We start from the raw sequence: 14,106 nt of genomic DNA, 5'->3' as shown, positions 1-14,106 counted from the left end.
TTTACAATTCAAAATTTACAATGTAATAATTTATTATTACAATTGATATAACATGAGATGAAAATATTGAAAAAAGGCATTATCTCCATTAAAACAATATCCATGGCTTTGAAGATATAACATTGGGCTCAAAAGTAAGTGGATTCAAAGGCCCATGGATGATCCTTACAATCACTGATTCTTCTCAATTCAGTGTACAGTACCTCAGATGTTTACAGCTGGTTCAACACAAACCCTTTGGCCACTTGTAAATGTTTCTCAGAATTAATAGATCATTATCTTATAATATATCTGACTCCACAAAAATATGAGTATATAACTTCTACTGTCATAGCTTCCAAATTATTATACTTTCTGTATCAATATTGTGTTTGGTTATGTACCAACTGTAATTATGTAATGCAATGAAAGTATTTAAAGACTTCAGTGTGGCAAAAGCATTGTCCTGGGTGCATAATAAATCTATGTTCAGGTCAATTTCTAGTCTAACAAATGTTATAAAATGAGCTACTATTTTTCCAATAGCACTGATTTTAGTTCCTCTAATATCAAAAAAGGAAATGACAAAGGGATTCCTAAATTACAGTACAGAAATCAGCACTGTATTAAAAGTCTTGATGATTGATTATGATGTCTGTCTGCAACCCACTTGATCTTTGCATAATTTTAACAGGCTGGTAGGAGCCTATGTTTCAATCCTGTTACCACACATAGCCTTGCTATTTCAAATGACTCTATCAAATGTAATACAAGACTAACTACTTAGTTGTTCACTTACTGATTTTAAATTCATGAAGCAAAGCTTTAATTGTATAATTTATAGTAGAACTTGAAAACGAGTAAGTGATTTTCAAATGGCTTTAACACATTTCAATCTCTCCTTTCAAATAAAGGTAGTAAAGGCAAATCAGTTAAGCTATTGATGTCTTTTTTTCTCTTTTAAGAGTTCCAGGTAAGCTTCAAAGCACCAAATAGGAACTACAATATTACATTCAAAGTACTTAAGCCAACCAGTTTTTCCTCTTGGTTGAATGATATTTTACATGTTCACACTGCAGTTTGTCATTGATATGTGCAATCACTGGCATCTTGTAGTTGAGAAATATGTTGTTCGTTCCATTTTTTTAATCTTCGGTCTTATAATAAAAGTAGGCCACACAAAAATATGTTTTTCAGTAGCTTTAACACAATGTCCAGTGAATTCTGAGGTTTTTTAGGCTCTCCTGGTTTTCCAAATGCACCAGTCACTGGAGATACACCTGCTGCAGTGGAGTGACGAGGTACATCAATAAATGATGTTCCTTTGCAGGAAATTAAAAGAGACCACACCACTTGTCTCCAAACTCCTGTCTCATCGGAGTTTGGTGTTGCTGTATGTGTTGCGCTGAACAGAAATGAGCTTTTCCATGCAGGTGGTGCGACTTTCGTGTAAAGAGCCATGCCACGTGTTACTAGGAGGTCGACCCTCTTCACTGCGGCAGAAGACATATGCCATGGTGTCGGTACGGCTCTGGATGTGGGTGCTATGCAGGAGGGACCGGCAGTAGTGGCTGATTTTGTCTACCCTTCGAAGTATCAGGTTGGCTTTTCTGTTGAATGAAAAAACAAAAATATCATTACACAAAATGTAATTTAATTAAGTTGTAAAATGCAGTATTGATTAACAAAAAAAAATGAAAATTATTATTATAATCTATTAAACAAGCAGGTAAATGCTAGATAAATTGATTGAGCATGTGCGTTAATCAATACTAGATGATTTATATCAGTCTTGAAAATCACGAAATTTTAAAAATAGCTTATAAAAGTAGAAAAGGTAGGTCAACTAATTGCTCTTTTAGCTGTATAAAACAGCAATAAAAATGTTTTGCTGTATGTGTTCGCGATATTGGATGGATAGAAAAAAGCCCCAGTTTTTAATTTCTCTACAACATAAATGCAGCCTCAGATCTTTTACTCTGTATACTTGAGTATAAGGTGACTCATGTTTGATTTTGATATACTTTATTTAAAAAAAAAAGACAGAAAAGAAAGTAGATAAATGTGACACTGTGTTTTCATTTGTTCTGCCAGTGGTTCTGTGTCTGCATTAAAGTACTTTGGCTTTAAATGTTACCACAGTTGCAAGAACTACAACTATGCCTTTCCTGTTCGTCACTCTCATTTAGCTGCCAGACTGGGTCAAAGACACCACATGCATTGGTATTTTGAGTTCTCGTGTTGTGGATCGGTACTAAAGAGGTTGCTTATATAAAGTGAGTGGAAGCAAGAATTTTCACTCCAGGTCTGGAGTCTGGAGCTACTGTTTACGACATGAAGAAGCCACATGTCAGTTCAGCTCATTTTAGTACTGCAAGCATGGCTCACAAAACCAACACACACACACACATATATACATGCATACAGTCCACACTTGCAAAACAAAAATACACTGTTAGAAAAAGTACTCCAGGTTGTTTAGCTCATATGGATACTAAAATGAGGAAAACACACACGGAGAAGGGCAAAATTCCATTTGTTTTGAAAAGCAGTGTCTTTTGAGCATCAACATCTGTCTTTAGTTAAGCAAGGAGTACAGACATCCTTTTCACTTATTTGCTGAAGGAGGAGGGGGGGCATTTTTTCTCATTTCCCTTAAATTCTTAAGTCTGAAACAACAGCATACCAAACACATAATCAATGGAGGCTGCAAGCATGTGAGCTAGGGACAAATCAAACACATTAAATGTCATTCAGAAAGACAAAGCAGCTACTTAAAAAAGGAAAAAGAACCATGTAAATGAATATTTCTGTGTAATCAGTTGGCAACTACTGCAACTAACTCAAAGATTTTGCTTCTTGTGATTTAAGGAACTGAGTCCAAAGTAACTGATTATGACACAAACACAGCTCCAAGGGAACGCAGCCCACAACTAGAAGACTGATATGTAGAAAAAGTACACTGCAGTGCAAAACAATACTTGTGTTTACAATAAAGATAAAAAAACAGTAACATTTATCACAGCACAACTGGAGAACAATAGAATTACATGATAGGAGCTTGTGCTCAGTTGTAAGCATGCTATTGGACATTTGGGGGCTCCTGGGATTCTCAGCTCCTGGAGGAGTGCTGACTGTGCTTACGTTTCACTTGGCCATTCTGTTACCTTTTAAAAGGCACCACCAATACAGGCTGCTTGTAAATTACCCCAATGAGGTTCAACCCTGCCAACTTCAGGCAGTAAATAATTCTTGCTCGCTCATCCAAACCCCACCACCACCACCTCTCAACCACCCTTCTCGCAAACACACATATGTAAACACACCATTCGACCACCCTTGTCCCCATATTAACTAACCAATGGCCAACCCATACCTCCCACCCCCCTATACCAATCAGAAAGAAGCACAATCTTCTTGCAGACCAAAGTTATTCCACAATTATTATATTATTTACGGCTTGAAAGGAGTGCTTCCAGGCAGTGGGGGTGGACAAACCAAAACATTGGGCCATAACTTAAGATCTTTTGCTGCTACCATGAGTTCTGAACCAACTGCCTTGTCAGACGTGCATACATGAATGTAAAGTATTTCCTCCCTTACCTTTTTGTCAGTAACCTTCCCTTTGTCTTCAGGGTGTTCCAATGTCTCACTGTTTGTTCACACAACAAACTATAATGGGGGAGTCCCTTTAAAGAGGGTCATGGTGGATGGATGTTGGGGTTGTGTGGTGTGAACATGGAGGAACTTTTTTTATGATGAAGAAGAGGAAATGATGTTGGAAGTTGACTTAGTGTTTCCCAACTGTCAAATTTAGTGTCAGACTTGGCTGTTAAATGCTGTTTTGGCATCACCATGGTAATGTGAGGACCAACTGTAACCCCAGAGTATTCATGGTGACCTTGCCCCCTCGCTTTTCAGTAGCACTTTGGAAAATAAGGGTTCATGAGGAGGGGGACAGGGCAATTGTGCAACAGTACTCCTGCTTGGATGGGGTGCAGACAATGTCATGAGAAATGGCCAAATTGTTTGAATCTGGCAGGACTAGTTCACACAGCTTTGGCTTTTGTTACGTAAGAAACCTCAGGATGACTGTAATCAATCCTAAACAACACGTCATCAACAAGAGCACAGGAGACTCAGATAAATAGCAGCATACTTAATTAAATTATAACATTTTAAGAAAAAAACCTAAAACAAAAGAAAAACTGTTAGAGATAAAATGTTTGAATCATCCAGTGTTCATTTTGTTAACATACTGTAACTTGGTTTTAATCTAATGTTGACTAAATATCTATATAATTAAAAAAAAAAAGAGGTAACAAAAATGGAATATAAAAATAAAAACTGTGTGTATATTTACCATTTGTTGATATACACAAAAATATCAATATTTTGGATAAAAGCAGTGCACCCAAAATAGACCAACAATGCTAGCTACCGTATTAACTTCAAAACTCTAGTTGTAGTTAGAACAAAAAGCTTGAAATTAACATGTTTTTAGCCTGGATCTCAGAAATAGCTGACAACATTAACACTTTTAGCCTGCATGAGAACACTGTGCCATCATCCAAATCTCACCTGGGGCCCAGCTCATCCTCACTACGCCACACAAAGTCTCCAAACTTCTCATAGTGTGAATTGTAGTGGTGCTGGACTCTATACAGCAGTGGAGGAGGGATCTCCATCAGTGTGTTGTAGGCCATCTGCTGCTCTTTGCCACTGGTATAGCCGTTGTATAAGTTGTACACCTTGTCTGCTATCTCTGTGAGCAAGGATGAGACACACAACAAACAAAATATATAGAAAGATAAAAAGCAGTGAAGGAAAGAATTTCTGTGATGCCAAAAATGAATATGTACTGTACGTGTTTGTTTTTAACTCAAAAGTCAAAAGGTGAAAATACCTTCAGCTCGGCTGTCATCCACCACTGGACAGGATGTCCGTACTGAAACAAAGCTGGACTCAGAGTGACTGCCTCGGCTATCCACTGCATTCAGAGTAAACCTCAAAATGACAGAAAAAAAGTGAGTTTATTATTTGTGGCAAGTATCCCAAGGTGGGTAGGAAAAAAGTGGCAACGTTAGGAGGAAATACTCATTAAAAGTCTGGAAGCCATTACCAGTTTACCCCTGAACAACACACTTTAAACTCTAACTATCCAACTACAAATGTTTAGTGAGGGAGCCAAAGACAACTCACTCCTCACCAAAGGAGTTCACCAAGTAAAAAACAAGAAAAATAAGGCTTCAAAAGTGACATATGAGTGGATGTTTACCCTTCATTAAGATATAAATCCTCAATATTCTTAGTCAGCAAATCTGTTTATGTCACATTCCATAATATGGTCTATTTTACATTACAATGACATCTTACAAAGATGAAAAATCGGTGCTATTCAAACTCACATTGACATATTAAGAAGAGAAGTGAAGCAAACTTAAGTCATAGATGGAGTACAGGTCTTAAACTCCACCCATCCACAGTACTACACATCAAACACAATTTTCTAAAAAATGGCTCTAGTCATTTTAGGTAGATGCTATAAAACTGATTTAAGTTTTCTTAAAGGTTTGTGTTTTTTAATAAGATATTTGACATAATTGACAACTTTGATTGACCGGTTGATGTAAGATGCGACAGAGTTGGGAGACTCAAAACGAAATGCATGTTAAATACCATTAAAACAACAGTAGTTGAAAATTTTCCAGTACTGTAACTACACAGACTCCTGTATGTACTATTTGCTAACCAGGCATTTGTCATAAAGATGTTCAGAAGCATTACAGAGGTCTGATCTCAGGTCAGCCACAGTTGCTACAGGGGTTTGCAGATAAGAATAACAGGCTTGACTGTTCTCCAGCTGTCTGTGCCGCAGCCGCATGTTTGACTCCAGACATGTTTAAAAAATGATTAGAACATGAATGATTCATTAATAGCAAGGTAACTGAATATGGGTGGAATAAATCTCCAAAATATCATTTGTTTTACCCTTACGCAATCTCTTGATATTATATTAGTTAAGAGCTTAAAGGCTTTGAAGAATAGTGTTTTAGAGAGCTTGCCACACTTTCATCTTTTGAGCCATTAAAGTACAAAAGATGTAACCTAAGATGAACCTAGAATTACTGCCTTACAGGTTGTATGACTCTGCCAAACAGTCAAATTCCAGTTTGTGTTCATGTCTGTCCACATTCATTTGCTAATCAGTTCATTTATGACTTAAAGTGGAGGTTTGTGCCAGATGTAATGAAATTCTCTACAGGTGTTCCTGAGATGTTGCAGTCATAAGAATGGGACAGAAGTTCACTGATGTGTTTATATTTTTTCATTACAAGTGGCCTCTCCCACAGTATGGTGTTTACAGTGGACTCTCTGTGTCCTGTATCAGTTAATATGGAAACTTTCATCCCTCTGTGTCATTATGCTTCTTAAAGAGAATATCCTGTTGACTCTGAATAGTGCCAGGCATTCCCAAATCCATGTGTGTGACACTGTGTTGTAGGATTTCCTGTAGTCAATCCAGGCTCTACTCAGGTTGGGTTGGCTGGATCTTAAGCCATTGGTGACTATTCTGTCCATAAGCAACTGGTGCTTTGAGCCTCTGTTGTTGTTTCCTATGCCCTTCTGAGCTGTGCTCGTTTATTGGATCAAGTGGACCAACAGCAGCTATGTCCAATAGGACCTTCCATGTTATCAAAAGGCAGGTAGTTGGTCTTAATTGGAAAGTGCTTTTCTCTTTCCTTCCCTTCATGATTATTATCTAGAAACCACCAGGTGAGTTCCCAGGTAATTACTATAAATAGCTTTTAGTTTTTGGCCCAATGTTATATTATCATATCAAGTAGAATCACGTAGTTTTGTGGTAGTTTATCTCTGTTTCATGGTTATTGCACAGAGACAGACAACAAATTTAGACATGTCCATAGTTAAACCTAGATATTACATAGTTATTACTTTAGTTATTAAAATATTATTACTTCATAATTGAAATTCTATTACCATAAAATAATTCTTCATTATATTATGACGAGAGGCTTGAAATATAAAATGATACAAATATTTCTACAGAAAAAATAAATAAACATTTAAATAAAAATTTCGAATAGAATAGAGTTTAGAGTTTGAATCATCTTGCTAGGTGGGAATATATTTGACCACACAGACATCATATAGTTTTTTCAGAAAATGTCTTGTTAACAAGGAGCCAGAGATTGTGGAATTTAATTATATCTGAAAATGAGCACAGCCAGTACCACAATGGTAGAGGAAACAGGAGTAAAGGGGCATCTGGCTTGACTCCAAGAACTCTATAAGGACAAAGTTCCTCACTCTGAAAATGTCAAACATCAGAATTATATGGGTTCCTTGACAGACCATTCAGTACACTGAAACCACCACACCAAACAGTTCAAGACACTTCAATAGGAGATGAGACACAATGAAAAAATGTAATGCATCTCGAGTTGTGTAGGCCTCACTGCTCAAAACTGAAAACAAATGACCTTTAAATGGCCTTTTGAAAATGCCAATCTGTGTACTTCTGAATAACAGTACAAGGAGGAACTGGTCATATTCTGAAAAAGAAAGCTCCTATGAATGAGCACAACTATTCACTATCCACTGCTGCTTTGATAATAGCTGAGTTTTAAACTGCTCTTACTGATACCACAGCAAAATAGTCTGCAATTACATAGTGCCTTTAACACCAATGGGGTTTAGTGTCTTGCCCAAGGACACTTGAATAGGACCCACAACTCCTCCTATCCGTCTATAGTAAATTAAGAGGTGCGTAAAAATTGAAACTCCATGATTGCTGGACAACTGCTCTATTTCTGAACCACTTAGGAACCTATGTGTTGCTTTGGTTTCAGGGTCCTAAAATAATGCATGCTGTCTTGATGCCACACTGTCAGGACACTTGAATATTACAGAGCCATCATTGTCACTGTATGTTTTGTCTAATTTATACAAAATGGTAATGTTGCCTTACAGCTAAAGTTGCCAGCTGCTCAATAGAAACCAAGTGTTACTATTTGGCTAGTTTTTACTATTATTTCTGGTTTTAAAATTGTATGGTAACTTATGCACAGTTGTGGGAAGACAACTATTTTCTGAAAAAAATAAAAGAAAATAATTTTTTGGTCCACATGCATGTTTTTCTTACTGTGGGGGAAGTTTTGAAAAAGTGAATTAAGTATTGAGAAATGTTTGTAACTAGTTATAGAAAACTGTAAGCTTTCAGCAGTATTTCCATGAAGTTACCACTGTAAAAACGACAGAATGACAAAAAGGAAACCACAAAACACAGTGAGACAAAATGAACAACTCAGATGGCATTCCAGTGCTAAATAGTTTGAGAAATACACAAAAGAAAATAAATGATGATATAATTGTTTGCAATTCAATTCAATTTAATTCAAGTTTTATTTGCATAGCGCCAAATCACAACAGAAGTCATCTCAAGGCACTTTACAGTGTTTAGGTTTACAAGGTTTTAGACCTTACAAAGTCTAATTGTATACAAAACCCAACATCCCCACTTGAGCAGCACTAGGCGACAATGGAGAGGACAAACTTCCTTTAGAGGAAGAAACCTCCAGCAGAACCAGGCTCAGGTAGGGCGGCCATCTGCCTCGACCGGTTGGGGTGAGTGGAAAGAGGAGAGAGAAAAGAACAGCAGGCAACAAAAAACAACAACAAGCAGCAAAAACAAAAAAAACAACAACAACAAGCTGCAGCAAAAACACTGGAAAGGTCGCAGGGCCAGTAACTTCACTCTGGAGATGTACAGCTCTGGGCTCAAGGATACCTGCAGAAAGGTACAGAGAGAAAGAGACAGAGAGGAGGAAGCACAACTACGAAAACGAGAAAAGACAAAGTTAATGAAATGCAATTTTATACAAAATTGCTTTTCTTCCTAAGTCCATTTGCTTTCCTTTTAAAGCATTGTCTTTTGAGAGTTGCTCCAGTGCTGTCAAATGATTGTTTTGTTTGTAATATGACCTGTTTGGACATTGCTCACATAGTTTGTCTGCTCTTGTTATTCAGCAGGGTGGATGCGGTGTTCCCCAAGAACCTCACAAAAGACACACGGGCCACGCTGGCTCCTCTGCCCAGCAAAACAATGCCGGCATGTAACAGTCACACTGTTTAAATTATGTGGCCACATAACGTGCAAATGGATACAATGTGGTGGGAGAAGGGAGGGAAGCAGAGGGATGATGAGGCGGGAGTTTTATCAAGACATTTTGTTAAAAATTTTGTTTGGGTCACAGGATGTGAGCTTGCCAGCCATTTATTGCTGTTGTTTGGTTGTTTAAAGATTTGGCATCAATGATAGGTACTGTTTCTCCTTCCACAGAACCTACAGCAATTACAATAGTGTTATGTATAGCAATAAAGCCTCTCAGAGAGTCAACTTTGTAGACCGGCATTTTGTTTAGAAAAAAGAAAAGTGCTAATCATGCAAGGACATTTGACATTTTACAGAGAATGTAAAGAAACTTCAGGGTTAAGCATCTTTGTGGTCAAGCTATGAAACCATGGGCAGAGATGTAATCCTTTAAAATGTTGTGGATCTCATTCATGGACATTAATAACAGTTATGGGGGCCAGTTGGACAGAGTGTGGTGTCTGAGGCCAGTACAGGCACTCAGTGATGACAAAGACTGCCTGAGAGAACAAAAGAACCAGCCACAGCCTGGCATGCCACGAGAATGTCAAAACATAAAGCAACAGTATTGGTAAGACATTGGCATCCATACACGCACATGCACACACTTTCCTGTGTCTCTATTTTTCTATTTACATTTCCTGCATATAACCCAGCTCTATCTATCCACTCTTTCTAATTCCGTCTCTCAAATCTATTCCAAGGCTGTCTGCTGCACATGGCTCCTTTGGAAGTGCTTGATTTTGTCTGCGTGCCATAGTTTCGAAAGCTCAGCAAACAATGAAGTGGACAAATGGCAGATTAACGTTTGCGCAAATTAACAATGTTGCCATTAAAGTAACCATTGTCCTCTAATTTAATGAGACAGTGGAGAGAGGGCTGAACAAGAGATGACAAGACAGAAAGCTAGCAGACAGGCAGAGCAAGAGCAAACGAATGGGAGAAAGTGAGAGAGGATCAATTAGGGTAGTATTTTTGGCATGCTGAGAGAAGCCAGGGCAGTAGGGGGAATGCCTTTCCATGACATCAACATTTGGATACACATCAGTCGAACCAGTCCACAAATCAATCAAAGCCACATAGCATTGTTTCTCACTGCCTGAAGAATTTGTGGCAGCTTACATTATCTCATGACTTTGAAATCCTTAGATCTAAATGATGTCACATTGGTGTAACAGCCCTACATAAAGTTGCTTTGCCAATTAGAAAAGTTAGCGCAACAATGAATACTTTCATTGCAGAGCATCAAGACTTTATTGTCCAAAGTAATAAATAATATTTATGAATACGCTCCATTAAAACTCATTCATTTTTAATTACCACCGTTTACAAACCACTTTAAAAATGCTCCGAATGGGACAGTTAATGGCATCTTTTATCTTCACATGACAATATTGGCTGGACTGTTACCACAGCACATGCTCTTCTAAAAAATTAAGCTTTATTATCATTATGAGTAACAATTGATTAGTCTCATATCTGGACCATGTTTTAGTGGCAAGTAGCACTGAACTGTATAACCTATAACCCATTGTCTATACCCATTCATCTATCTGGCCAAAGGCACTTTGTTGACATCATCCTATTAAGAGCGGCAGAATGTCAAGTAGGTCTTATCAAATATTAGCAGAATTTTGAGCACACACACACATACACAAACACTCGCACACACTTGTCTATGCATGGCATACCTTAACACCTTAAAGCTCAACAAACAAGGTTTTGTGCAGCTGTTCAAGGACTAGACACACCAGACACAAGCATTAAAATCAAATAAGGTAATTCTGAACCTTCCATAATCAGAAAGTATTGATACAAATGACAGATAAAATTCCCATCATAGTTGGGCAGATATTCAACCTGCCATTGTTATTGAATGTAAGGAGACGGTGCATGTGGTGCTCCAAGTGGGGTGCAGAAACAAAAATAATAAACTGGTGAAAGGGGACAACTGTTTTCCCTTACTAACCCAGCAGTCAAAGGTTAGTTACCTGTTGTTTTGGGCATTTCTCAAAATATATATAATGCAATAAATGGATAAAAGTGGTTCTGGTTTGTGAAAAGGCCAACTACCACCACAGTACTTGTGCTTCACTCTAATCAACTTGCCAGATATTCACAACAACATATGTGTCAGATACTGCTTCCAGTGCTCTGGTCACCATCAAATTAAAAGCACACAAAAAACCTGACACACAATGACTTCCGTTTGGCTATCACCACAATCACACCTGAAGTCTCATTACTGCCTCCAGCATATGAGTTCAGAGCTCTCATAGAATACGTTGAAAAAGTAAATACAAAACAGACATGTAAGATTCTCAAGTTTAAAGAAAATTACAAATAGCACAGGAACTAATCTCTTCAAAACACTCCAGGTGTTCAGGTAAGGCCCGTATCCTTCCGTAGGCCAATCAGTAGCACTAACAGAAGAACAAATAAACAAACTAGAAATATGGAAAATTGACATAAAAAATCATGACAAGATACAATAGCACAGGAATTGTGACAACCCGTGTGCCTGGAGACACTGTCTCATATACTGTAGTCTACATCAATCAGGAGGATGTGTTAAGTAATGCAGAGATTTAAGGTATGACTGTTGTACTTTATACAGTGCAGTATAACAAATAATATAATTACAACGGGACAAATGCTAATTCTGATGCACACCCATAATATTATAGCATCTATGGTCATTAAAAAATGCACTTTTGGCCTGTTAATAGCTGTAAATACAGCAGTTTACTCTGCTTTTGGCATCTCACCGTTTTCTCTAAGTAGAGATGAGGATAAGGTTGGTGTTAATTTGTGCATATATATTGTATTTATTGTTTTTATTTATTGATGTAGATTTAATTCACCGTTGTGTGTAAGCCAAATTGCCATTCAAGTCACCCTTTACTCCAAACACAAATTTTAAAACCCCATTTAACCCTCTGGTTTCACAAACTCAGCACTAACATGCAGTTGAAAATTAATGTGCAGGGCATTTTTCTCTAGGGGAAGCAATTCTTACATAGTGAATGCTGCTTTTAACATTTGATCCTTTGGCATCAACAAGTATCAGCACAAGGAACTGTTGCATTGTAACCAGTGTAATCACTTATTATTTTCTGAAAATAACTTTTGAAATGAGGTGAGCATATTAGAGTTCTGGGGAACATTAAGGCCATAGCAGCTGTGGTAATGATCAAGTGTAAAGCCAATAGCAGTAGAGGTCTTATCAGTCTCCTGATTAAGACAAGCAGTGTTGGCTGCAAACAGATGTGCCCTCAGACGTAATTCCGACGTAAATTCTGCTCTTATCAGAGAAAAACAACACTGTGGAGAATGCCTAAACAAAGATAACACCGCTACAAAGTTGGAAATGAGGCTCTTGTTACAGGTTTTTGTTAGTGGAGGCTTGACTTCTACAGATTAATGTAATACTTATTCTCCCGCTATTTTATATCAACTGTCAAAGGCCTTAGGAAACTCTATTTTTTAAACTATTTAAAAAAAGCTTATTGGGTCTTTGACATTGTTTTCAGCTTCTATTATTATCACTTAAACTAAAAACTGATCCTATGCACCTTTCTTAGGTATATTTCTTTCTCCTTGTTAAAATGTTAAAACACTTGTGTTATGACAGACAAGGACGTCTTACCAGTTATGGACCATTCTTTTCTACCTTTAATATATAATAGAAAATAGAAAAGTTAGTTTTTGTCTTAAATGTATTTAATTGAACATTTATTTTAAAATATAATAACATATTTTACATACATTTAATGTGCACATTCCTGCTAAATTGAATGTTGCATGGATGCCAGATTTCTGCTTTTTTACTTGACACTGTCATAACCAAATTTAAAATAGGTGCCAGATAACTTATTTTGTAAAATACTGCCATTTTTTGTAAACTGAATGAATCACTTTGCAACTTAAGAATGTGAATGTGAGCAGCAAAGACTTTGTTCAGTGTGCATCCCTAGCTCTTCATCTGCCTTCCTCCCATTCTTCATGGGATGTATGTGTGGCATTTAGGGACCATACTAACCATAAGGTAATTACATTTCCACCACCACTTCCAGAGAGTACCTCATAGAAGGCCCTACAGTAGGCCTGTGTTGTGGTAGTTCAAAATTCAGCATTGTGAACTATGAATGTGAACTAGTTGATTTGAATCTGTGTGAACTGAACTCTGTGCGATCTCTTTTGAAGTGTGAACTTAAAGTAGCACCACACTGGTGTTTTAGCATCTTATAAGTTATAAACACATACAGCCATTCCTCCACCTGGATTTCCTAGTTCATATTACATTTTGTCAGCAATATAAGAAACAACACAACCCCATCAATGCAGCATCTCGTGATTTGTTTTTATGCAAAACAACTGTCTGTGTGAAAACAGCCTTGTGCATGTGACAAAGTCTCAACTCCCACTGTATCAATGCTCTGTTAGTGTTTGACACAACTACAGTACATCTTCTTCTTCCCCTGTATTTTCATAAATATTATTAAAGCTCATTTAATTCAGCTGTGAAGTGTCGGGTTTCATCTATGTCCTGCACTGGTGTATCTCGCAGTGAGAGATGTGAATTTGGGTTTTTATAACGTCTATAAGTCTTTTGTATTATTAGAATAAATGGAAATGTCTAATTAAACAGTTTAAAGTTTAAATGGTACGCACATACTGTATAAGACAAGCATGATTAAATTAAGCTTTAAGATCTGTTTTTTTAAAGGTCTCTTTTTTTTCGGCATGCAATATTGAGGTTCCCAAAACAAACCAAGGCCACCAAGTCAGATCAATATAAAACTGAGAACCTAACATAACCTGATAAGACAGCAAAACACCAAGAAGACACCGTGTTTCATGTGTCCAATAACAGCCACAACAACATCTGGGTCCTGTCTGGTGATTGCTCTTACAACTTTATTTCAAGATTTAGTAGGAAGCGAATTGTA

General features: G+C 37.3%; 1 protein-coding gene across 1 annotated transcript in view; it reads right to left on the bottom strand.

Moving 5' to 3' along the window:
- LOC113159659 (astrotactin-2) overlaps window positions 1-14,106 on the bottom strand; it is a 212,705-nt gene continuing 198,599 nt past the window's right edge. Inside the window, exons 21-23 of the mRNA XM_026356476.1 lie at window positions 4,886-4,986; window positions 4,561-4,744; window positions 1-1,589 (exon numbers count right to left, since the gene is read on the bottom strand). Coding sequence (XP_026212261.1) covers window positions 1,352-1,589; window positions 4,561-4,744; window positions 4,886-4,986 — 523 coding nt within the window. The 3' untranslated portion in view covers window positions 1-1,351. The remainder of the gene's footprint in view (window positions 1,590-4,560; window positions 4,745-4,885; window positions 4,987-14,106) is intronic.

Source organism: Anabas testudineus, chromosome 12 (assembly GCF_900324465.2).
Source record: "Anabas testudineus chromosome 12, fAnaTes1.2, whole genome shotgun sequence".
In the NCBI taxonomy this organism is placed as follows: domain Eukaryota; kingdom Metazoa; phylum Chordata; class Actinopteri; order Anabantiformes; family Anabantidae; genus Anabas; species Anabas testudineus.
This window is presented reverse-complemented; position numbering and strand designations above follow the sequence as displayed.